Source organism: Tursiops truncatus, chromosome 2 (assembly GCF_011762595.2).
Source record: "Tursiops truncatus isolate mTurTru1 chromosome 2, mTurTru1.mat.Y, whole genome shotgun sequence".
In the NCBI taxonomy this organism is placed as follows: Eukaryota; Metazoa; Chordata; class Mammalia; order Artiodactyla; family Delphinidae; genus Tursiops; species Tursiops truncatus.
Window position 1 is genome coordinate 84,763,095 of NC_047035.1, and position 21,753 is coordinate 84,784,847.

Genomic DNA, 21,753 nt, shown 5'->3' on the forward strand with positions numbered 1-21,753 from the left:
TATCCCTTTTCATATTCAGAACTGACTTGGCCACCCGAAACATAGGGGACAGTCCAGCAGGGGCCAAGATTTGAAAGAGGAGTTGCTAACAAGATGTAGATGGTGCCAGACCTGACAGTCACCCCCAGGGTCTGCCTCCGTCCCCTAGCCTCGGGTCATACTTGCTGGTCTTGGAGTGTGCAACTCGCAGCCACACCTAGCAGGGCATGCAGTCCCTTCTTTGGGGCAGGCTGGACACCGGCAGGGCCCCTCCCTTTTCTATATCCATTGACAGTCCCCTCCACTGTTCCTCCCCCTCACTTCCGGGGTCCTGTTGCAGGTGGCCAGCTGCAAGACACCCTCAGCAGAGCAAAGTCGCATCACCCAGCTCCTCAGAAACACCTTCTCCTCCGTGCGGCAGGAGCTAGAGGCCCTGGCCGGGGCCGTGTTGTCCAGCCCAGGCGGGAGCCCTGGGACCGCGGGCGCCGAGCAGACACAGGCCCTGCTGGAGCAATACTCAGAGCTGCTGCTTCGAGCCGTGGAGCGGCGCATGGAACGCAGACTCTGAGTTCCAGAAGCCTGTCCCAAGTGAATGCTCCCTCGATTCCAAACTGCAGCCCCTCCTCCACTCACCAAAACCTGTGGTGTTGCTTGGAGTGGATAGCAGGGATCAGTGCTCAGAGGGGAAGCAGCTTTCCCAGCTGTTCCTCATGGGGTCCCTGTATTTATTAATTTATTTCCCTGACTGTTGCCTCACTTTCTTGGAACTCCTGCCTCCACAGCCCCTCCAGTGGCTCACGCAGGGGTAGGTCTTGGGCCTTTGTCATCTTGGTGCTGTGAGGAGTAGGAGGGCAGCCTTCCTCATCTGGGGGAAATCGGGAAAGGCTGGCCCTCCCTTCTGAGAAGCCATTTGAAATTACTGCAGGGATCAGCTCCCTGGGGTGGAGCACACACAGGGTATTCAGTGGGGTAGAGGTGAGAGGTGATCTGGTATCCATGCCCTTTAGCCAACAACGGAGCTTCACCTCTACCTCCACTCCCCCCCCCGTCCCCCCCCCCCGCCCCCCGCCCAATCCAATACCAGCTGCATTCCCCTGGCTGCCAGAGCAGGGGTTGTTTTCCCCACTTGCTGGCAGTTCAGAAAGGCAGAGCCCTCTGGCCCTCTGGAGCACTCCCAGCCATCAGGAGGCTTGAGTTGATATCAAGGCCCGAGCCGCCACATTCCACTCCCGTTCCCCCTCCAAGAGAGCCCTAGCACGTCTCTTCCTGTGCCCCCTCTCTCTTGGCCAGAACTGTGGAGCCAGCTGTGGGACGTTGCTGCAGGACAGTAAAGCCCTCTGCTGGGCAAACATGAAGCCCTGGCCTCCTTCCCTCAGCCCCTTGGCCTTCCCTGTCCTCCAGCCCTGGTCCCCAGTAGGCTCCTGGAGCCGAGGCCACCTTCTCCCTGCATCCTGAATGATGCTCAGTCAGAAGTCTGTGTTGGAACTTCCCTCATAGTTTACAGGGCGCTGGCCCACCTTCTAAGGACCTTGGCCACAGGTGAAATCTAAACATACACATACACACACACATACACACACACACACACACACACATTGAGTGTTCATTGGTAGGGCACTTGGCTGGCTGATGGGTACCTGGTTTTCTCTCACATCCCACCCTAGCTTCACCAACCTGGCTCTTATCACAGAAGATGAAAAGGGAAGGAACACACTAAGCCTGAAATCTGGATTCTTAGTGTCCACAGCCTAGCTGATGTGAGATGGCCTCGAAGGCAGTGCTGGCACCCAGGGGTACTGGGTACTGGAGGTTGAAGAGAGGGAGGCACATGGGACTGCAGCAGGGGCCAAGAGACACACTGGAAAGGTGGCAGGTGGGACAGGTAAGTGGCAGAGGTCAGGGGATAGATTAGAATTAGAAGGGCAGTTTTAGGGAAGGAGCTAGGGCACAGTGGGCAAGTAGAGTAGGACCAAGTAGTGAAGCAGTTTTTGAAGAGTTGGGGTGAAGAACATGTGTCTCTAGGCCCTACTGCTTCCTCTGCCTCAGGTAAGTCAGGGCAGCTCTACCACAGCTCCAGGCCACAGAAGTCCATTTCTTTATGGGCCCTGCTGGCTCTGTAGGTGGAGGCTTAGCAAGAAATTAGATTCTGAAGGGTGTGCAGCTCTGTTTGCATCAGTCACCTGAACAGGTGAAACCTATTTCACCCTCACTCTTCTCTACTACCACCACCTGCTTGGCCAACGTGCAAAGAAATCCTGGCCCAAGAACTCTCACAGCTGAGAGTGGGCCCCGGGAGGGCTGCAGCTGCCCTTGTCAGAGTTAGAAATCCACTCCCACCGTACCCCTAACCCGCACACCAGCCGCAGTCCACCGCAAATGGGGTTCAGGCCTGGCCCTCTGAGCTGGGTTCTTGGCCACCCTCAGCCAGTCTGTCCCTCATGAGGAAAAGGCGCTACACTGCTGCCAAGGTTTGTGAGAAGGTGGCCGCCCTTCCCCTACCCCCAGCCCAGCGTGCGGGTGGGGGGTCTCGTGGCCGGCGCCCGCCCCCTTCTGCATGTCTGAGGCCACCGGCGACTGCCGCCCCCGTTCAGATCTGCCCTGACCCGGTTTTGAAAGCCCCTTATTTATAACTTTTATACTTTGTCCAGGCCATGGCGCTTCCCTCCTCCCCAGGTCTCACAGGGCAGAGGCTGTTTTTAACATGTCCGTTTGTACTGATGTATGAACTCGTCAATAAACACAATCATTTGCTAACCCTGGGTTGCCAGCGAGTGGGGCAGGCGAGAGGAGGCGCGGCTTCTCGCCGAATGGATACGAAATCTGGTCGCCTGGGGGTGTATGGGGGTGGGCAGTTGGAAGCTGCGGACTTCAGCTGCAGTGTGGGGGAGGACGAGGCGTGGGGGAGGGCTGGGAGCCCGGGCTTGAGGCCGCAGGGAAGGGCGGGGCCTCGGGCCCGGGGCGAGGTCTTAAGGAGAGAGGGAGGGAGGGGCGGTGGCGGCGTCATCATGGCGGACGCGGCTTTGGACGCTGTGCGAAGGGAGTTACGAGAGTTCCCGGCTGCGGCAAGGGGTGAGTGGGGTGGCTCGTCGACCGCAGAGCAATTACAAGATGCGGGAGGGGCCCTGGGCTTGCCGAGAACCGGGTCGCGGATCCGGGTGCGCCTGGTTCTTCCTGGGCTACTGGCACCAGAGTGCACCGTGTTTCTTTTCCTCAAGGGGTGCGGAACCTCGTGCACGTGACTGGTGGCCGGCCCCTCTCTGATCGCGCGTGTCGCAGCCCCGTTCCCCAGCCCCCTGGGTGGGCCCTCAGCTCCCCCCCTTCCGTGTTCCCGCACTTTCGTGGCTTCTTGGGGTGACTCTTCACATTATTCCCAAGACCCGGCCCAGTCTTTACTCTGGTGGCGTTCTGTGTTTCCCACCGTCAGCCGGCACCGAATACTTGGGGCATTCTGTTGTTGCCCTTCCCACCCTTCCCTGTTGTGAAATCTTTAAGGTTTCTCCCTCTCTGAACCCCTGCTGGATCGCTTCCTTCAGGAAAAGACTCCTCCAAGCTGCGAGCACTGCAGAGCTTTGGGAGAACTGGAGGCAGCTGTACTGGAGATCCCTGGCTCTTTCCCTGCTTGGTTTTTTTTTTTTTTTTTTTTGCGCTACGCGGGCCTCTCACTGTTGTGGCCTCGCCCGTTGAGGAGCACAGGCTCCGGAAGCGCAGGCTCAGCGGCCGGCCATGGCTCACGGGCCCAGCTGCTCCGCGGCATGTGGGATCCTCCCGGACCGGGGCGCGAACCCGTGTCCCCTGCATCGGCAGGCTGACTCTCAACCACTGCGCCACTAGGGAAGCCCCCCTGCTTGGTTTTTATTTTTCTCTTATTCTCTTCCTTTTTTTCTTTCTATTTTTAAGCAGTATCTTATCACTGAATAGTGACATGGGCACATGGTTTAAAAAACAGCAGACTCGGGGCTTCCCTGGTGGCGCGGTGGTTTAGAGTCAGCCTGCCGATGCAGGGGACGCGGGTTCGTGCCCCGGTCCGGGAAGATCCCACATGCCGCGGAGCGGCTGGGCCCGTGAGCCATGGCCGCTGAGCCTGCGCGTCCAGAGCCTGTTGCTCCGCAACGGGAGAGGCCACAGCAGTGAGAGGCCCGCATACCGCAAAAAAAAAATAATAATAAAAAAAATAAAACCCCAGCAGACTCAACACAATGTAAAGTAAGCTTCCCTACCATTCCAGGCTCCAGTATGCATCCTTCCAGAAATACTCTGTTAATATCTACACACAAATCTGACTGTTATATCTCCCTTTTTATGCAAATGGTAGCTTGTTAAGCGCACTCTTCTGTACTGTGTATCTTGAAAATCGTTCCATATCACTCTACTTCAGTCTTTTCCACCTCTGCTGTGTACTAATGCTGTAATTTATTTAATCAGCCCACTATTGGTAGGCATTTAGGCCATTTCCAGTCTATTGTTTTCAATACTGCAACCAATACTTTAAACGATGTTTAACCAATACTTAGTAAGCTCTTCAGTGTGCCAGGCTCCATTCAGTATGTTTAGGATACATCAGCAAAGAAAACAAATCTCTACCCTTGTAGAGCTTACATTTTAAGTGAGGAGGCAATTAACCATAGGCACACTAAATGAGTAAATTACATAGTAGAAAAAATTGGGTTAGAAGATAAGTGCTTTGGGGTAAAAAAGTAAAGCAGAATGAGGAGGCTCGGGATGTGGGGTGGAGGGCAGGTTACAGGTTGAAATGAAAAGGTCAGGGTAGGCCTCTTCGATAAGGCGACATCTGAGCACTGGCTTGAAGAAGGAGGGGAGCAGGGGAGCCGAGCAGACCTCTGAGAGACAAGAGCTTTCCAGGAGAGGGCACGTGGGTCAGATGCCCTATGGTGGCAGTGTGCCGGGTGTGTTCAGGGATCAGTGAGGAGGCTGGTGTGCCTGGAGCAGAGCCTTTGTGCACATGTGTGTTTTTGTTGGTTAAATTCCTAGCAGAAGAATTGTTGGACCAGAGGAATTGTTTGGATCCTTTTTGAAATTCTCACTTGGAAGCCCCAGGAGGGAATAGTGGCCATTCTCTAAAGGAAATCTATTAAACGGTGAAAAAGTAAAACTGAAGTAATTACAGAAAGTACAAAGGGTTAAAAAAAAAAAAACAAAAGGCAGTGTCCACTTATTTTAAGACTTCTAGTAAGAATAACAGGGAGATTTATTGAGCCCCACCAGGTGACTGCTTAGATGGGCTGGCATGACTGGGAAGGCCCTTTGGCAGGTTCCTCGCCCTCGCTCCCTTATCTACCTGGCACATTCCATCTTGCCTCTTGAGCCAGTGAAGGAAGCATACTTCCTTTTCAGTTTTCCGGGGACCACCAGGGTCTTCCCACTCAGTTTCAATTTTTGATCTAAAGACATTTCACTTTCCAGCTGATGGCAAGGCCCAGATGACCGGCGTGGAGACGCGGTCATGAGAGAGAGCGTGACCTCGGAGGTGGAAATGAGTGCAGTGGCTGTTGGGATAGGATGTAGTAACCACCCACTGGGGACCAAGACATTCAGGCTAGACCGCAAGGATGAAAATAACACAGCAAAGCCGATGCCCTGTATAAAAGCCAGGAGGAAGGCATTCCAGTGTGAGTGAGCAGCAGGAACAACGTTTGGCACCACCTGAGTAGAGTGTGTGCTGACGGGCAGGCACCAGACAGGAGGAAACCAGCCTGGAAAAGTAGGTTGGGCCTCATCACGGGAGTGTCTTGAATGTGTGTGCCAAGGCTGACTGTATTTTGTAAGGAGCAGTGGTAAGCCGTCAAAGGACTTTTTACTAGAGGTGTGACAAGATGAGATTGTATTTTAGGAAGATGACTGGGCCAGGGTGGGGGATGCTTTGAGAAGGAGTGGAATTAAGCCAAGGAAACCAGTTAGTTCACTGCAGCAATCATCCAGCCAGGAGATTTTGGAGACTTATATTCAACCATTAAGCAAATATTTACTGAGCACCTACTGTGTGCTGGGTCCTGGGGGGGGTACATCAGTGACTAAGAAGCATCCCTGCCCTCATGGAGCATACATTCTAGCAAGAGAGATCGATAAACAAATGGAATAAGTAAAATATATAGTGTTAGATAGTGAGAAATGATAAGAAGGGAAGGGGTATAAAGATTGTTGGGGGCAGGTTACAATATTAAAAAGGGTGGCCAGAGAGGGAAGCCTCATCAAAGTGACATTTGAGGACCCAAATGAGCTAACTTTGAATGTGGTTACCAGCAGAGGAAAGGGGTGTGTGTGGCTTGAGAGACATAGGTGGTAGAATCAACAGGACTTAGAGGTAATCAGTAGGATACCAGGAATGAGAAGAAAGAGTTGAAAAGGAGAGATTTTGGGGGCTTCCCTGGTGGTGCAGTGGTTAAGAATCCGCCTGCCAATGCAGGGGACACGGCTTTGAGCCCTGGTCCAGGAAGATCCCACATGCCTCAGAGCAGCTAAGCCCGTGCACCACAACTACTGAGCCTGCACTACTGAGCCCGCAAGCCACAACTACTGAAGCCCGCGCGCCTAGAGCCCGGGTCCTGCAACAAGAGAAGCCACCAGGATGAGAAGCCTGCGCACCGCAACAAAGAGTAGTTCCCACTCACTGCAACTAGAGAAAGCCCGAGCGTAGCAACAAAGACCCAACGCAGCCAAATATAAATGAATAAATAAGTAAATAAGAAGAGATTTTTGTTAAGGGTGACACAGGGCCACTATTGACCTCTGCACAGGTGGCGCACCACACGATCTGCCCAAATACACATGGCAGCCCTGGGTGTCTGAGGATGGTGATGCTGTTCGGGAAGACCAGAAGACAGTTCAGCCCTTACTTTTCTTCCGATGGTTTTGTGTGGCAGCCTGTCTCTCCAGTTAGGTTGTAAGCTTCTTGAGATGATGCTCAAATCATCCCTTAATACCTCCACGATGGCCCAGCCAAGTCCTCAGCACATTTTAGGTGCTCTTCAGAACCTTGGCCCACCCATTACAAGCGTTGGCCTTGGGGCCTCAGCTCTACTCATTCTGGAGCTCCCGACACTGCCTCCATGGCTGCCTTTCCTAATGGATGCCAGGAGGTTGGCCACTCCAGAGTAGGAAAGCCAGGGGTTCACTGTGCAGGGCCGGATGTGGCCCCCTGGAGGGTTTGGGTTGTGTGCTGAGCAGCAGCCCGTGGCCCTGTGGACTCTTAGGGCCCATCCTGGTGTGTTTATGGGTGTTTCACACTTTCTCCTTTTAATTTCCCTCCTCATTCTTCTATTCCTGGTTGTCCAGGGTCCCTTGGTCACCTATAGGCATTGCCTGGTGACACAGTGAACTGCCCAGAGAGGGCATCTCTTATGCAGGCCGTGGGGCAGCAACTGGGTACTGTTGGCCTCAACCCCCTTCCCCCGCTCTTTTTCTCAGAGCTCAGCGTGCCTCCTGCTGTGCCCTACCTGGACAAGCCCCCGGGTCCACTCCACTTCTACCGTGACTGGGTCTGCCCCAACAGGCCCTGCATCATCCGAAATGCCCTGCAGCACTGGCCAGCCCTCCAGAAGTGGTCCCTCCCCTACCTCAGGTGGGGGCTGCCCTGGGTGCAGAGTGTGGGCGGTGCCTTGGGGCGTCTGGGCTTGGACTGAATGTCCATTCCTCTAGAGCCACGGCAGGCTCCGCGGAGGTGAGTGTGGCGGTGACCCCAGATGGTTACGCGGATGCCGTGCGAGGGGACCGGTTTGTGATGCCTGCCGAGCGCCGCCTGCCCCTGAGCTGTGTGCTGGACGTGCTGGAGGGCCGAGCACAACACCCCGGGGTCCTCTACGTGCAGAAGCAGTGCTCCAACCTCCTCACCGAGCTGCCCCAGCTGTTGCCTGATCTGGAGCCCCACGTGCCCTGGGCCTCTGAGGCGCTGGGTGAGTGAAGGTGGGGCCCGGGCAGGGAAGAAGTGGGAAGGTGGGAGCCAGCCCCGCTTGCTGCACCTCTCCCCTTGCTGATGACGGCCCACACTCCTGGCCCCACGGGGTCAGCTCCCTCGGCCTTGACTTCATTTCGATGAACTACTGAAGATGGCTGCCCTTCCTTCTCCAGGAGACAGAGGCCCCTCGCCATGCTCATCCACCTCTGCCCCTTCTCCCTGCCGTTTTCCTGGGGCCCCTCTGCTCCCCGCCCAGGTCCTGGCCCAGCATCACTGTGTGGTGGTAGTTCCCAGCCTGGCCTCTCCTAACTCGCCCTCTTTCCTCTGACCCACAGGAAAGATGCCTGATGCTGTGAACTTCTGGCTGGGGGAGGCAGCTGCAGTGACATCATGTAGGTGTCGGGAATACAAAGGTGGGGAGGAGGTTGTGGGGAGCGAAGGCAAGGCGGAGAGTGGAAGGCTGGCCTGCAGGGAAGTCGGACTGATTGATCTCTACGATTTCTCCTGGGATTCTGGGGCTCAGGCATAACAGAGGGCCTTCCCCAGCAGCTCAGGTGGGCGAAGGTGCCCGCGGCACTGGACGCGGGGGACCCTGTTTCTTGTAGGTCCCTAGAAAGCACTGAAGGCCAGCTAAGTCAGGGGTAGACTCAGAAGAACCCTGTTTGTGTGAATTCCCCTCCTGGTGTCAAGTCCCTGGCAGGCAGAGATCTGAGATGCCTGAATGCCTGCCAGACTCCTCTCCTTGGCATCCCCCGAGCCTCCTCTGACCTTGTCTGCTCTTCTGTCACACTGTAAGCTGTCTTGGGGTGCAGGGCCCCAAGTGCGAGTGTCTGCCCCCTCCTAACCCTGCCCACTGGGCCCTCTGTGTCGGCAGTGCATAAGGACCACTATGAGAACCTCTACTGTGTGGTCTCGGGAGAGAAACACTTCCTGCTGCATCCACCCAGCGACCGGCCCTTCATCCCCTATGGTAGGGGATGCAGCCTGGAGGGGCCGGGGAGCAGGTGGCCCAAAGTAGAGGGAGGGCAGTGGGTAGCCCTGGGCGGGCTGGACCCCAGGCCTGAGGTGTGGACACAGCGTCTCCGCTGCACTAGGACTCCTGGCCCTCTTGCCCCTGCACCCAGGGAACAAGTGGGAGTGGTGGGCAAGCTCCAGGCTCTTTGAGGGTTCCCATAGCTTTCTCCCTCTGGCTTCAGAGCTGTACACACCGGCAACCTACCAGCTAACCGAAGAGGGCTCATTCAAGATGGTGGATGAAGAGGCCATGGAGAAGGTGTCTGCTTTGTTCCTGGGCCCCGGGAGCGGGGAGGCAAGGAACCTGGGCTCTGAGGAACAGGCACAAAAGAGATGGGGAGGTGGTGCTTTGCTCTGGAGAATCCCTACGTCTGGGCCTCCCGGTGTCAAGCAGGGCAGGGCCCATGGTGTTTACCTCCAGGGACAGAGCTGGAGGGCCTGGGGGCTTTGGGCCTACTCCCTGGAATCTGTTGTGTTCCCAGGTGCCTTGGATCCCACTGGACCCCTTGGCTCCAGATCTGGCCGAGTACCCCAGTTACAGTCAGGCCCAGGCCCTTCACTGCACCGTGCAGACTGGCGAGATGCTCTATCTGCCCGCCCTGTGGTTCCACCACGTCCAGCAGTCCCATGGCTGCATGGCCGGTGAGGGGCTGCCCAGCTCACCGGGGGGGTGTGGGGGGAAGCTTAGATTAGAAGGGGGACCCTCGTGCTCCGGTCTCCATTCTCTCCACAGTGAATTTCTGGTACGACATGGAGTATGACCTCAAGTACAGTTACTTCCAGCTGCTTGACTCCCTCACTAAGGCCTCAGGCCTCAACTGACCGAGCCCTGGTGAACATCGCCAAGGACGACTTACGGAAAAGGCCGTGCCCCTCCTGAGCCAGTCACCTCGAGAGACAATCTGGAGTCAGAGGTGCTGGCTGCTGGCCCAGCTGGGCTTAGGGTCAGCTTCAGAGGATCGGGAGGACCAGGAGGCGCCAGGCAGGTCTGGGTGTGGTCTCCCAGGCAGCTGGTGCACAGGTGAGGCAGCAGCCTGTTCTGGAAGAGGAGTGGGGTTCAGGTGCGGCACCCTCTCACCAGCGCCGTGACCTTGGGCGAGTTACTGCCTCACAGCCTCAGTGTGCTGTCTGTAAAACAGATAACGATCGTTCCTACTTCATGGCGTGTTGGGGCTGGTATCTGTAAGGATGGCACTGGTCTGGCGCAGAGGAAGCGTTCAATAAAAGGCGGCTATGATTCACGTATGTGCTAAGGCTCCCTCATGGTTGCCTTCTGTGGTCTGGTGAGGGCTGGAAGGTTCAGGTAAACATTTCAGGGTGACCCTGCTTGGGGGTGAGGGCTGGGTCCAGGCCGGGGCCTGAGGAGATCTCTGCAGCCGAGACCTCTGTCCCCGGCCGCTGTCACAGCCTCTCTGGGGCAAGCAGGCCGACCTCAGCCCTGTTGTCACTCTGTGGCACAGAGCTCGTTGACGGAGAGCTTGTAAAGCTCTCGCTAGCTTCGCTCTGGCCTTGTTTGCTCTCCACCTTCAGCTCCACGGCAGCTGGTGGGGTCTTGTTCCCTAAGGGTTGCCCTTGTTTCCCTCACAGCAGGCACAGATAGGAGGGGACAGAAACCCCTGTCCCTCGTGGGTCTCTGCACTCGCTGTCCCCACCCCGCCCCCTTGCCCCAACCTGGCGCTGGGGACGGAAGAGCCCCCTTCCCTGGCTGCCACCCAGCACCCAGCTCCAAGGTGGAGGCAGCCCGGCACGTGGCTTTGAAGGGCTGTTTCACAGAACAAGCCACAGCCCTGCCGGCTCACGCTGGGGCCCGGGGCGCTCCCCTCAGGTTGGCCAAGCACTTCAGTGAAGACCGGGTGGTTCTGTCACATTGGCACCAGGAGGCTGTGGAAGGCCCTGGGGCTGGGGACGCGGCTCGCGGGTTTGCTGCCACTCTGGGGCCCGCTCCCTGACTTCCAGACCTCAGCAGCCCCTTCAACCGCAACCCCAGCCAGACCCCCGCGGCCTCTTGCTCAGCCGCTGACGGCAAGCTCTCCTGGGGGCCCCTCCTCGAGGTCCAGGCAGGGAGAGCAGGGCTGTGGGGCCCAGCGGGCGGTGGCTGGAGAGGATGGGTCTGTGGGGGTGCTGAGCCCTCATCACGAGGGTGTCATTGGCTCTGTGTGGGCTTAAGGTGTCTCATCTCCTGGACGGGCGGCTGGTCCAGGAGTGGGTGTGGGGCTTGGGTGGAGCTGAAGCAGTGGGCAGGAACCAGGGAGGAGCTCGAGGCTTCCTGGGACATCCCTGGCTCTCGGTGAGAAAGCTGACAGTCCTCAGTCCTGCAGGTGCTGCCCGCCATTCCTTCCTCCCAAGGACTCTCTGCCTCATGGCTCTGGTAAGACCTGCTAGGGCACTGGTCCCTGCGGGGTCTGGTTAATGCTGTTTCTTGCGGGAGCTATGGGCTTCTCCAGCTGTTTGCTGGCCTTGGACAGGGCCAGGGAGCAGAAGCCAGGGAAAAGGCAGGGTCTTGGGAAGCAGGATCATTCTGTGTTTTTCCTGCCCTAGAAATGGGCTCTAGGCAGAGCTCCCTGGCACCATGGATTTGGGCCCTGAGAACTCAGGTTCCCAGCTGCCGTCCTGGGGCCCCAGAGGAAGTGGCCGCTCCTGTGTTCTCAGTTGCTTAGGGCATGATGGGTGAGCTTTTCCAGCTTTGCCCCTGGACTCCGTTCCATCAGGGCCCTTCTATCCACACCCCCTTTGCTGCCCAGGGGTCCCCTCTGCCACCCAAGACCAGCCTCAAGACTGCTTAGTAAAGGGGAGCCAGGGTTGTGGGGTGGAAAGAGTAAGGAAGCAGGTAGGTGTGGGAGTGGAGAGCACAAGTCGAGCTAGCCTGCTCCAATCCTGGCCCTGGGTCTTGGGCAAGCAACTACTTAGCCTTTCTGTGCCTCTGTTTCCTTGTGGGGTTGGTCATAATAAGTAGTTCTCATGCATAGGGTGGTTGTATGATTAAATCGAGTTAATCTACATGAAGCCCTTGGACCAGAACCGGTGCAGCATGTTGTGTAAGTGTAGGCAGGCGTCATCAGGAGATACTACAGCCGCCTTCTGGCTCAGGACTCTGGTGGGTGGAGGACAGGCCTGTGGCTGGGCAGGGCTGGTCCTTTTGGTTCAGGACTAGGCCTCAAGGTGTCACCCCAGCCTCCCCTTTGGGCCCATCAGCCTGTAGTAAGCCTGTTTCTCTCTCTCTGCAGGCAAAGGTGCCTGGGACCTGCTTGCTCACCATTCATGTCCTGCAGGCCCGTGACCTGCCCTCCAAGGACCTATGTGAGTGCTGGGCCCAGAGAGGGCAGTGGTTCTGCAGCTGGCTTCAGAGTGGGGCAGGACAGTGGGAAGAGATGCAAGTAGGGCTGGGCGTGCGGCGGGTCCCAGAGAGGGTGCTGAGAGGAGGTAGTGGATGGAACGTCGAGGTCAGGCCTGCACCTCCTGCCTCCCGACCCAACCCCATTCCCTGGGTCTCTAGGTCTCCTGGGGCTGCCTGTGATGGAAGGACGTGGGCTCTGGGCAGCTGGGCTGGGAAGGGCTCTTGGCCAGCACCAGGTGCTCCTTCTTCCTTCCCACAGTGACCCCCTCTGACTGCTACGTGACTCTGTGGCTGCCCTCGGCCTCCAGCCACCAGCTCCAGACGCGCGTGGTCAAGAACAGCAGAAACCCCATCTGGAATCAGAGCTTTCATTTCCGAATCCACACCCAGCTCAAGGTGGGCAGGCATCAGCCTGGCCCTGCTCCCTGACCCACCCCTGTCCCACCCCTTCTTCCTGCAGCCCCCTTACTCTGTTCCCCTTTCAGAACATCGTGCAGTTCAAAGTCTTTGACCAGGACCTTCTGACCAAGGATGACCCTCTGTTGTTGGTGCTGTTTGACGTGGGGACTTTGCGGGCTGGGGAGTCCCGGCGTGAGAGCTTCTCACTGAACCCTCAGGCAAGGCTGTGTGCAGGCAGCGGAGGGCTTCAGCTGTGGGGAGGGGATGCTTTGGAGGGTGGTCAGGTACATGGCTTTCTTCTCCAGTGAGTGGTCCAGGCTTCCCTGGCATCCCAGAGGCCTCTGTCAGCGAGGAGCTACTGTCCACCAAAGAGCGGTCCTGTCCCCGACCCTCTGTCTTGTCCCCTGAGCCAAGGGCAGCTTTCTTGGAGCAGTCCAGGGAAGGTGGACAGTGGCTCTCCTCACCACTGGGACCGCAGCTGCCCAGGTGTCTGGGTTGGGGCCTACACACACATGTACTCCTCACTGTTTCTAACTTGCTTCTTTCTCTCTACAGGGCAAGGAGCAGCTGGAAGTTGAATTTCGGCTGCAGAATCTGTAAGTCGGGCCATGGGGCACTTCCCGGGTGGGAGTGATTCCTTCTGGGAAGGAGAGAGCCCAGCGCACCCAGAGCTGACACCCTTCTCTGGGAGGCATCAGGGGTGGAGGAGGAAAGCCCAGACCTCCTTGGGGGATGGGAACCTGGATTCTCGGTAAGGGTCACTGGGGGCTCTTTCCAGGACCGACTGTGCTGAGCGCCTCGTCAGTAATGGCATCCTGGTGGTGAGTCTGGAACCCCTCCCTCGTGCCCTGTGCTCACCCTTCTCCCTGGGCCTGAAGCTTGGGCCCACCACGGGGGTCGGGTAGCGCTGTTGCTGGGGGTGGGAGCGGCTGGGATTTTAGTTCCAGAGGCTACAACCCCAAGCAAATGTTTGGTGACTCAGGGCCAAGGTAAAAAGGTGCTGAGGAGCAAGAACCAGGGTGTCGGGAGGGTGGCATCTCCAGCAGGGGAGGGGCTCGAGTCTGAGGGGCTCTCTTAATGACCTAGGCCCGGGAGCTCTCCTGCTTGTGTGTTCGACTGGAGAAGGCTGGGGGCCAGCAGGGTGAGTCCCCGAACCACTGGGATGGCTGCCGTCTCTCAGCCCTTGTCTTCCCCTTTCTAAGGGGACCCTGGAGGGAACCTTGCACTAGCTGCCCCCAGCTCTCAGCCAGGAGCAGGAGTGAGGGGATGAATCCATGCTGGGGCTTTTCCCTTTAGTCCTCAGAGGGGCTGTGGTGGGACCCCATCTCCCAGCCTAGGTGTGAGCCAGACCTCCATCTCAGTGGTGGGGGAGGTGCCCCATCCCCCAGGCCCCTTAGGCAAGACAGGGGCCTCTGTGGGCTGAGATCCCATTCCGAGCCTCTCTGCCCTGGTTCCTCTTTCCAGGGTCGGAGGGCAGAGTTCAGCTCGTGGTTCCTGGGTCCTGTGAGGGTCCGCAGGAGGCCTCCGTGGGCGCCGGCTCCTTCCGCTTCCATTGGCCGGCCTGCTGGGAGCAGGAGCTGAGTGTTCACCTGCAGGTACTGGGACGTCCCGGGCGCTGAGGCCCGCAGAGCCCTCCACCCTGCTTCCCTTGGCACCTCCTGCCAGCCTGTTCCTCTGCTCACCCCGAGCCCCCTCCCCATCACTCCCTGGCAGTGTCAGGCATCCTGGGAAGTGTGGGGTTGACCTCAGCCTCCTGTCCCCCTTCTGGCTACTTCTCTGTCACTCCTGGGGCAATTGGTGAGGCTTTGCTGGAATGGAAGGGTGGAGATTCTTAGGTCCTCTTCATCCTTCCTGCAGGATGAGCCCCAAGAGCAGCTAAAGGTGCCTCTGAGGGCACTGCCCTCTGACCAGGTGGTGAGACGTGTCTTCCCTACATCCCAGGTACTGGTCACCCAGAGGAAGAAAGCCAGATGTGCACGGGTGGGGTGGGCCCAGGCCCCAGGCCTTGAAGGGCTGGCCTGCTTCTCTAGCGGCTTCTGTCCTTGGGCCAGGCTGTGGACAAATGCCAGGCCAGGCTCTGGGGAGAGGGGTCCTCTGAGCATCCCTGTTTTCAGGCCTGAGGCCTGGCCCCTGTGGAGGTGGCTGGGGCCCAAGGGAGCATGGGGCTGTCATGGGACGTGGCTTAGGCTGGATTGAAGGAAACGGGGTGTCCCATCTTTGTGACTGGAGGCTTCATGGTTTTCAGGAGCCCCTGATGAAGGTGGAGCTGAAAAAAGAAGAAGGGTGAGAGGCCGGCTGGCACTGGGAAAGGTCACGGGGGACAGCAGCGGGCACTCAGCCTGGAGGAATGAGCAGGCATGGGGCGGCCCCTAGCAGGCTCGGCCACCGTGAATCCTGAGATGCTCAGGGGTTTGCTCCCAGGGTGGGGCCTGAGGTGCTGGAGCCTTGGCAGATGAAGGCTCTTCCTGTTAACTTTTTACATGCATTCCTGCTTCAGTCAGAGGGGTGTGTGTCTAGCCCAGTGCCTGGCACTTGGGAGGCCCTTGATAAATGTTTGGCTGGAAAAGCAGATGGAAGGTGGAACAGTGGTTAGAGGCACAGAGGGGGCAAGGAAACCAAGAGGAGTGCAGTCGCGCCCCTTCGGGGCCTCAGTTAACCCTCAGGAGATGGGAGGAGCCGCCTACACTGGCCCTGCACATGCCTGGGGGGCTAGCTCCCCACCATGAAGAGGCGGGAGCACCATTCCTGTCCCCTTTAGAGTCATTTTTGGGTGAGTGAGGGAGGGAGGCTGAGAGGAGGAAGTGGATCGATGGCGTTGGGTCCCCCCTGGAGCCTCTTCAGTCACCGCTTTCCTGGTCCTGTGAATCCGCTGTGCTGCTTCCCCAGGTGTGTCCCCGCCAGGGTCTGGGTTCACCTTCTCCCCCTCACGTCCACACATCACACGCCAATGGGGACACAGGAGCTGGGGCGAGGGTTGGGGAGAGGAGAGGAGAGAAGGGTGGCGGCTGGCTTCCCGGGGCAGGCAGGCTGGCCCCCTTCTCTTTCTCCGATGAGGCCAGGAGCTGCCTCACGGTCCCTTCTTTCCCACCCAGACCGAGAGAGCTGGCAGTGCGGCTGGACTGCGGGCCCTGTGCCGAGGAGCGGGCCTTCCTGAGCAGGAGGAAGCAGGTGGTGGCCAAGGCCCTGAAGCAGGCCCTGCAGCTGGATGGAGACCTGCAGGAGGATGAGGTCTGGGGACTGGGCTGGACTGGGGGGCGTCCTCGGGTTCAGTGCTGGATGCTAGGACTGGTTGTGCCCTAACCAGACTAGAACTGGTGCCGAGCCAGCCTTGGACCCTGCTCTGCTTCCCTCTCCCTTGCTGTTGTCAGGAGCTTGATCACATCAGATGCAGAGCGGTGCGTGAGGCCTGGGGCATCTCCTAGGGATTCCACCTCTCCTAGAAAGAGGGAGAGAGGTGGCCCTGGGGCTTCAAGAAAGCAATCCCCAGACTCCTTAGGGGCTAGAGGTGAGGAGATGAGGCTTGGAACTTGTCCATTTCTCTTGGAGTTCTGAAAAACCAGACAAGCCTGACCCTTGCAAGGCTACTTCCGACTAGACCTTCCTCAGCAGACCTGACTAGAACTGGTCCCAAGAGCCCTGATCAGATCTTGACTAGCCTTAGCTGTGGGTGAGCTGAGTGGGCACTTGGCTTGCTACCTCTTCCACCTGTGGCTTGGCCTTCCCCTTCCCTAAGGCCTCTCCAAGCCTGGCTGTTCTCTCTTCCAGATCCCAGTGGTAGCTGTTGCGGCCACTGGTGGTGGGACCCGGGCCATGACTTCCCTGTATGGGCAGCTGGCGGGCCTGAAGGAGCTGGGCCTCTTGGACTGCATCTCCTACATCACAGGGGCCTCGGGCTCCACCTGGTGAGTTTGAGTGTAGGAGCCTGGGGGGGGCTAGTTGGGCTGTGATAGGAGGGTGTGGTGGTAAGGCTCTCTCAGACTCCACCGGCCTCTCTGACCAAACTGGAAGGGGTGGGAGAATGCACGTGCCAGGGAGAAAGGTGCTCAAGGGGACGCTGGAAGGTGTCTTTTGGGCCATTGTCCTAGCAGAAGAGAGAGCCCAAGGCATGTGATGGGGGTCCTTGAGTGACAATCCCCCTGGCTTTGGCTTTTCCCAGGGCTTTGGCCAACCTCTATGAGGACCCAGAGTGGTCTCAGAAGGACCTGGCAGGGCCCATCGAGTCACTGAAGACCCAGGTGACCAAGAGCAAGCTGGGCGTGGTGGCCCCCAGCCAGCTGTGGCGGTACCAGCAGGAGCTGGCCGAGCGTGCACACCTGGGCCACCCGCCCTGCTTCACCACCCTGTGGGCCCTCATCAACGAGGCGCTGTTGCATGACGAGGTGTGGGGAGGGGGGCAGCCAAAGCCAGGGCGAGGTCCAGAGATGGGGAGCGGCCCTGGGCCGCAGGGGCTGGGAAAGGCGCCAAGAAGCCCTGGCTTTCTCACCCTACCTTCCCTCAGCCTCACGACCACAAACTCTCAGACCAGCGGGAGGCCCTGAGCCGTGGCCAGAACCCTCTGCCCATCTACTGTGCTCTCAACACCAAAGAACGGAACCTGACTACTTTTGAATTTGGGGGTGAGTAGCTCCAGAACCGTGACCTGCGCTCTCACAGTTGTTGGGGTGACGGGTAGCCAGGCCTGTGTGTGAAGGTGGGTGTTAACACACCCCCTTTTCTGGGCCAGGTCCCGTGCTTTCCAGAGCCTGTCATCCTATCCGAGTCACTCAGGCTTTGGGATGGGGGCTAGGGCTGTGGGTCCCACGCTCAGGGCGCCAGCAGCAAGGCTGAGCCTCCTGGTCACGAGGCTGCCCGACGCGGGGCCCCGTGGTGAGGCTGTGTGGCTCTTCACAGAGTGGTGTGAGTTCTCCCCCTACGAGGTCGGCTTTCCCAAGTACGGCGCCTTCATCCCCTCTGAGCTCTTCGGCTCCGAGTTCTTCATGGGGCGCCTGATAAAGCGGCTTCCTGAGTCCCGCATCTGCTTCCTGGAAGGTGAGCGGGTCTGGGAGGTGGGAGAAGCTAGGGGCCTGGGCGCGGTGGTGGGCTCGACTGTCCCAGCTCCGTCACTGAGACGTTTCCTGGTCCCAGATGGGCTGTGGGGAAGGGTCTGGGTGTGGTGAGGTGGGGGACTGTCTCCCACTCGGATCTCCTCCTCAGGCATCTGGAGCAACGTGTACGCAGCCAGCCTCCAGGACAGCTTGTATTGGTCCTCCGAGCCCAGCCAGTTCTGGGACCGCTGGGCACAGGCTCAGGCCAGCCTGGGTAGGCGCCCGGGCTCTTCCCCGGGAAGGATGGGAGAGGCAGCCAGTGGGGCTGTACTTGGGGAGCGTGGGGTGGCTCTCTCCTCCATTGTGAGTCCACAGAGGCTGGAATAAAGGGTCCCTGTTTCCCCCGTCCTTGACTGCAGACAAGGAGCAGGTCCCCCTTCTGAATATACAAGAGCCTCCCACAGTGGCCAGCAGGATAGCTGAGTTCTTCACTGACCTTCTGACACGGCGTCCACTTGCCCAGGCCACCCACAATTTCCTCCGTGGCCTCTCTTTCCACAAGGACTATTTCCAGCATCCTCACTTCTCTGCCTGGAAAGGTATTGCTTTTCTCCCCGGCTCCCAGCTCCCCAAACTCTTCCCATGGCCACCTGAGCCTTGGGTCCCTGGTCCAGACATCTGCACTGTCCAATCCCTGGGCCCCAATTCGTTTGAGTTCAGTTCTCTGCCTGGCTTGGAGCGGGAGCCCCTTTTCCTCTCCTTACGTTGGGGTCAGGGCCCATCTGTGGAGCCTTGGGAGTTGAGGTGCTGCTTTGGCAGGAGAGGGCAGGAGCCGGATGGCAGAGCCTCCTTCTGAAGCAGCAAGGAGCTAGCATTAGGCTGGAGGGCTGGTGCCTTTAGCACCCGTGACAGCTGCTCTCCACCCGGTTCCCCCCGCCCACCTTTCCAGCCACCAAACTGGATGGCCTCCCCAGCCAGCTGACACCTGCAGAACCCTTCCTTTGCCTGTTGGATGTTGGCTATTTAGTCAACACCAGCTGCCCACCCCTCCTGCGGCCCACACGGGACGTGGACCTCATCCTGTCGCTGGATTACAACCTCCATGGAGCCTTTCAGGTGGGCATCGGGCAGGCTTGGGGGGGGGGGGCAATGCCAGGCCTGGCCTCAGCTGGCCCGACATTCCTGACTCTGGAGAGATCCGCTTTGGAGTGCTCAGGAAACACTCAGGGGCCGTGATAGCGACGCTGTGAATGAAAGGCTGTGGATTCTGTGAACTCTCCCCCAGGGGCACTTACTCTGCTCAGGAAGTTGGCGTGATGGGAAGCTGGCAGTGTTTTAAAATGTATTTTATTTTAAACGTACCTGCACCCTGTTTGGTCCTGAACCCCTGGGACTCCTTGCTTTGAGTTTCTGTGCTGGTCCCGGGAAGGATTTTGTCTCCCAGTTGCAGGACCTGGGAGTTGTTAGCAGCCCGGCTCCGTTGACACCAAAGGGGCTGCCATAGAAGGGCTGCCAGGTTTAGAACATTGACCAAGCCTGGCCTGTTGGGTCCACTAGTGTCTGGCTTGGCATCTGGGCGCTCAGTCCCGCATCTTAGCAGACCTCCACGTTCAGTCAGTCCAGCGTGGAGGACACTGGGAGTCCATGGGCCCATCCCGCTGATGCCTCTTCTGCCCACCCTGCAGCAGCTGCAGATCCTGGATCGGTTCTGCCAGGAGCAGGGCATCCCATTCCCATCCATCTCACCCAGCCCCGAGGAGCAGTGCCAGCCCCGGGAGTGCCACCTCTTCTCGGACCCTGCCCACCCTGACGCCCCTGCTGTGCTGCACTTCCCGCTGGTCAATGCCTCTTTCCGGGAGTACTCAGCCCCAGGTGAGCCACCATCCTCTGGAGCCCTCCTCTATCCTCCACCCAGGTGACCCCAAACCCGCCCTCCATCCCCAGTGAGGTTGCCTCCCATGGCCAGCCTGCACTCTCCACAGGGGTCCGGCGGACGGCCGAGGCGCAGGAGGCCGGGGAGGTGAACCTGTCTTCATCCGACTCCCCCTACCACTACATGAAGGTGACTTACAGCCGGGAGGACATGGACAAGCTGCTCCGCCTGACGCATTACAACATCTGCAACAACCAGGAACAGCTGCTGGAGGCCCTGCGTGAGGCCGTGCGGCGGCGCAGGCAGCGCCGGGCCGAGTGATGCGCGGGAGGATGCCACGCCCCAGCCCCACGGCCTCTGACTTTTTCAGGCTCCCTTCTTGGCTGCCTTGCTGCTCCGGTTGAGTTGGGGTGGAGACCATCATCCCCAAGTTCAGAGCCTCTGGCAGTTTGGACGGCCCAGTTGTGGTCGCCAGCCCTCTGAGGGGCTCACGAAGGTGCCCAGCACCACCCAGACGTGGCACTGAAGCCACCAGCACCCCTGCCATGGACACCCTGGGGTAGGTTGAGGGTTTTAAACAGGGGCTGGGGCCTCATCTCCATGACGTGGCAGCGGGGGTAAGTGGGGCAGTCTGGGCCAGATTTGTGTACGCACCCAAAACCCCGTGACCTGCGTGTCCTTTCCCTTCCTTGCTACCTTGAGTAGCTGTACAGAGTGACAGTAGAGCGTTTTATGTATTACAGAGGCGCGTACAAACGTGAGGCATTACGGAGATTACTGTCATTGCTTCCGAGAAGGGACAGGTCATCCCACCTCTTGGTTACCCAGGGCAAGGACTGGTTTAGGAAACAAAACCTCTCCCCAGGCACCTTATAGAGCTGGCAAGTCAGCTTGGGCTTCCCCTGAAGAGCAGGCTGTGAGCTCATGGCAGTGTCTACTCCACTCCGGCCCACTCTCTCCAAGCAGAGAGGTGGCCAGTTTAGCCTGTGGGGTGGGTCTTGCTGCTGCAGCCCTGGCCCTGCCCAGGTGACTTGCAGGCAGTGACAGCCAGCACCCCTGTCTTCCTCACCCAGGGACTCAGGCAAAGGGCTGCTTCCTGTCCCATGACTGATAGGGGTGGGCCAGACCTGGGATCAGATGCGCCAAAGACAGACCAGTGCTAACGGCGTGACTTCAGCAAGCTCGGACCTTGGTGGGGCCTGTCTCCTAACCGTCTATTCCAGATGTTGGTCCCAAGGGTCTGATAGCTGGGTCTCCTGGTCCCCTTGAGGGTGTCCTCGCTTGTAGCCCTGAGGTTTGGTGCCACCTGCAGGTTCGCTTCAGGGCCCAGACCTGTTGGGAGAACAGGGAGGTGGAGTGAAGTTAGGGCCTAGCTTCCCGAGAATCTTCTCCAAGCACTGGTGCCCCAGGCCTCTACACCTCCTCCTAACATTGATGTGGGGTATGGCTACTGGGAGGTAGCTGCAGGAGGGACCACGATGTGTGGGGGGCATGGGAGATGACTGGTTCCCATGATGCACCTCACTACCTCTGTTCCCTGGGCATGTGGCTGGAGGCACAGAGCAGAAGAAATGGCTGCTCTAATGAAGCCACCATGTCCTGGATAAGGCCTGTTGACTCAGCAGCACATCATCTGAATCATAAATTGGAAGCTGTAGGTCCTGCAGGAGTGGATAATTACACCAGACACCATGACTGGCTGCCACCCCTGCTGTGATGTGAGTCCTCAGGCACAAGGCTGTGTGTAGGTCTGTTCTGTGTGTGAACCTCTGTGGGTCTTGGGGGTCTACGGGTGTGTGTCTGGGTGACATCCTGACTTCCGGGCTCTCTGGGATAGTAAGGCTCCTCCCCTTCCCCCCTGGAGCAGGGACCTAGTCCTTGGACTGTGGAAAAGCTGGGAGGATGGAGACAGAGAGTGGGGACAGGAGCAAGGGTGCAGGAGGGGTCTGGCCACCTTGCAAGCAGTGCTGCATCTTGGAGAGGAAGGACAGGAGAGCAAGGAGGGGGAGAGTGTGTGGGCACCCGGGAGGCTTCCTGGTGTGTGCAAAGGGAAGCCGGGTACACTCACCGTGGGTCTGGCCTGAGCAAGACAGCCGGCGGGAGCCTCGTGCAGTTTCCTCTACGGGAGCCCACGGGCCAAGGGTGGCTGTCGGCGCAGTCGTGTCTCCCTCGGCGAGGAGGGTGGGGGCAGCCGGGGAACCTGGGGGGAAAGGGAGCCTCA

General features: G+C 58.7%; 3 protein-coding genes across 7 annotated transcripts in view; all 3 read left to right on the plus strand.

Moving 5' to 3' along the window:
- Positions 1-2,733, plus strand: part of MAPKBP1 (mitogen-activated protein kinase binding protein 1) — a 51,945-nt gene extending 49,212 nt beyond the window's left edge. For all 4 annotated transcript variants that reach the window (XM_033851522.2, XM_033851523.2, XM_073800797.1 and 1 more), the window contains one exon: positions 320-2,733. In XM_033851522.2, the coding sequence (XP_033707413.1) occupies positions 320-547 (228 nt within the window). In that variant the 3' untranslated portion in view covers positions 548-2,733. The remainder of the gene's footprint in view (positions 1-319) is intronic.
- Positions 2,734-2,892: 159 nt separating this feature from the next.
- JMJD7 (jumonji domain containing 7) lies at positions 2,893-10,236 on the plus strand. Its single transcript, XM_033851526.2, has 9 exons — positions 2,893-3,048; positions 7,402-7,555; positions 7,633-7,886; positions 8,224-8,280; positions 8,763-8,858; positions 9,085-9,161; positions 9,385-9,544; positions 9,636-9,923; positions 10,042-10,236. The coding sequence occupies exons 1-8, from the start codon at positions 2,985-2,987 to the stop codon at positions 9,722-9,724; spliced, it is 951 nt and encodes a 316-aa protein (XP_033707417.1). The 5' UTR covers positions 2,893-2,984; the 3' UTR covers positions 9,725-9,923; positions 10,042-10,236.
- On the plus strand, positions 10,038-20,293 carry PLA2G4B (phospholipase A2 group IVB). Of its 2 annotated transcripts, none has more exons than XM_033851525.2 (20): positions 10,038-10,144; positions 12,127-12,199; positions 12,496-12,632; positions 12,722-12,853; positions 13,191-13,231; positions 13,414-13,456; positions 13,722-13,776; positions 14,100-14,230; positions 14,493-14,576; positions 14,881-14,918; positions 15,728-15,863; positions 16,401-16,537; positions 16,792-17,014; positions 17,134-17,251; positions 17,526-17,663; positions 17,829-17,933; positions 18,079-18,258; positions 18,609-18,775; positions 19,345-19,531; positions 19,642-20,293. In XM_033851525.2, the coding sequence occupies exons 1-20, from the start codon at positions 10,136-10,138 to the stop codon at positions 19,851-19,853; spliced, it is 2,346 nt and encodes a 781-aa protein (XP_033707416.1). In that variant the 5' UTR covers positions 10,038-10,135; the 3' UTR covers positions 19,854-20,293. The 2 variants fall into 2 exon arrangements, with proteins under 2 accessions (XP_033707416.1, XP_033707415.1); XM_033851524.2 differs by lacking the exon at positions 10,038-10,144 and adding an exon at positions 11,227-11,270.
- The last annotated feature ends 1,460 nt before the right edge of the window (positions 20,294-21,753 follow it).

Bases quoted from the DNA above. Each gene is read 5' to 3' on its own strand.
- JMJD7 (XM_033851526.2), top strand. From the start codon at position 2,985: ATGGCGGACGCGGCTTTGGACGCTGTGCGAAGGGAGTTACGAGAGTTC. The intron at 3,049-7,401 runs GTGAGTGGGGTG...TCTTTTTCTCAG, and splicing joins GTTCCCGGCTGCGGCAAGGG to AGCTCAGCGTGCCTCCTGCT. The intron at 8,859-9,084 runs GTAGGGGATGCA...CTCTGGCTTCAG, and splicing joins CCGGCCCTTCATCCCCTATG to AGCTGTACACACCGGCAACC.
- PLA2G4B (XM_033851525.2), top strand. The intron at 17,252-17,525 runs GTGAGTAGCTCC...GGCTCTTCACAG, and splicing joins GACTACTTTTGAATTTGGGG to AGTGGTGTGAGTTCTCCCCC. The intron at 18,776-19,344 runs GTGGGCATCGGG...CCCACCCTGCAG, and splicing joins ACCTCCATGGAGCCTTTCAG to CAGCTGCAGATCCTGGATCG.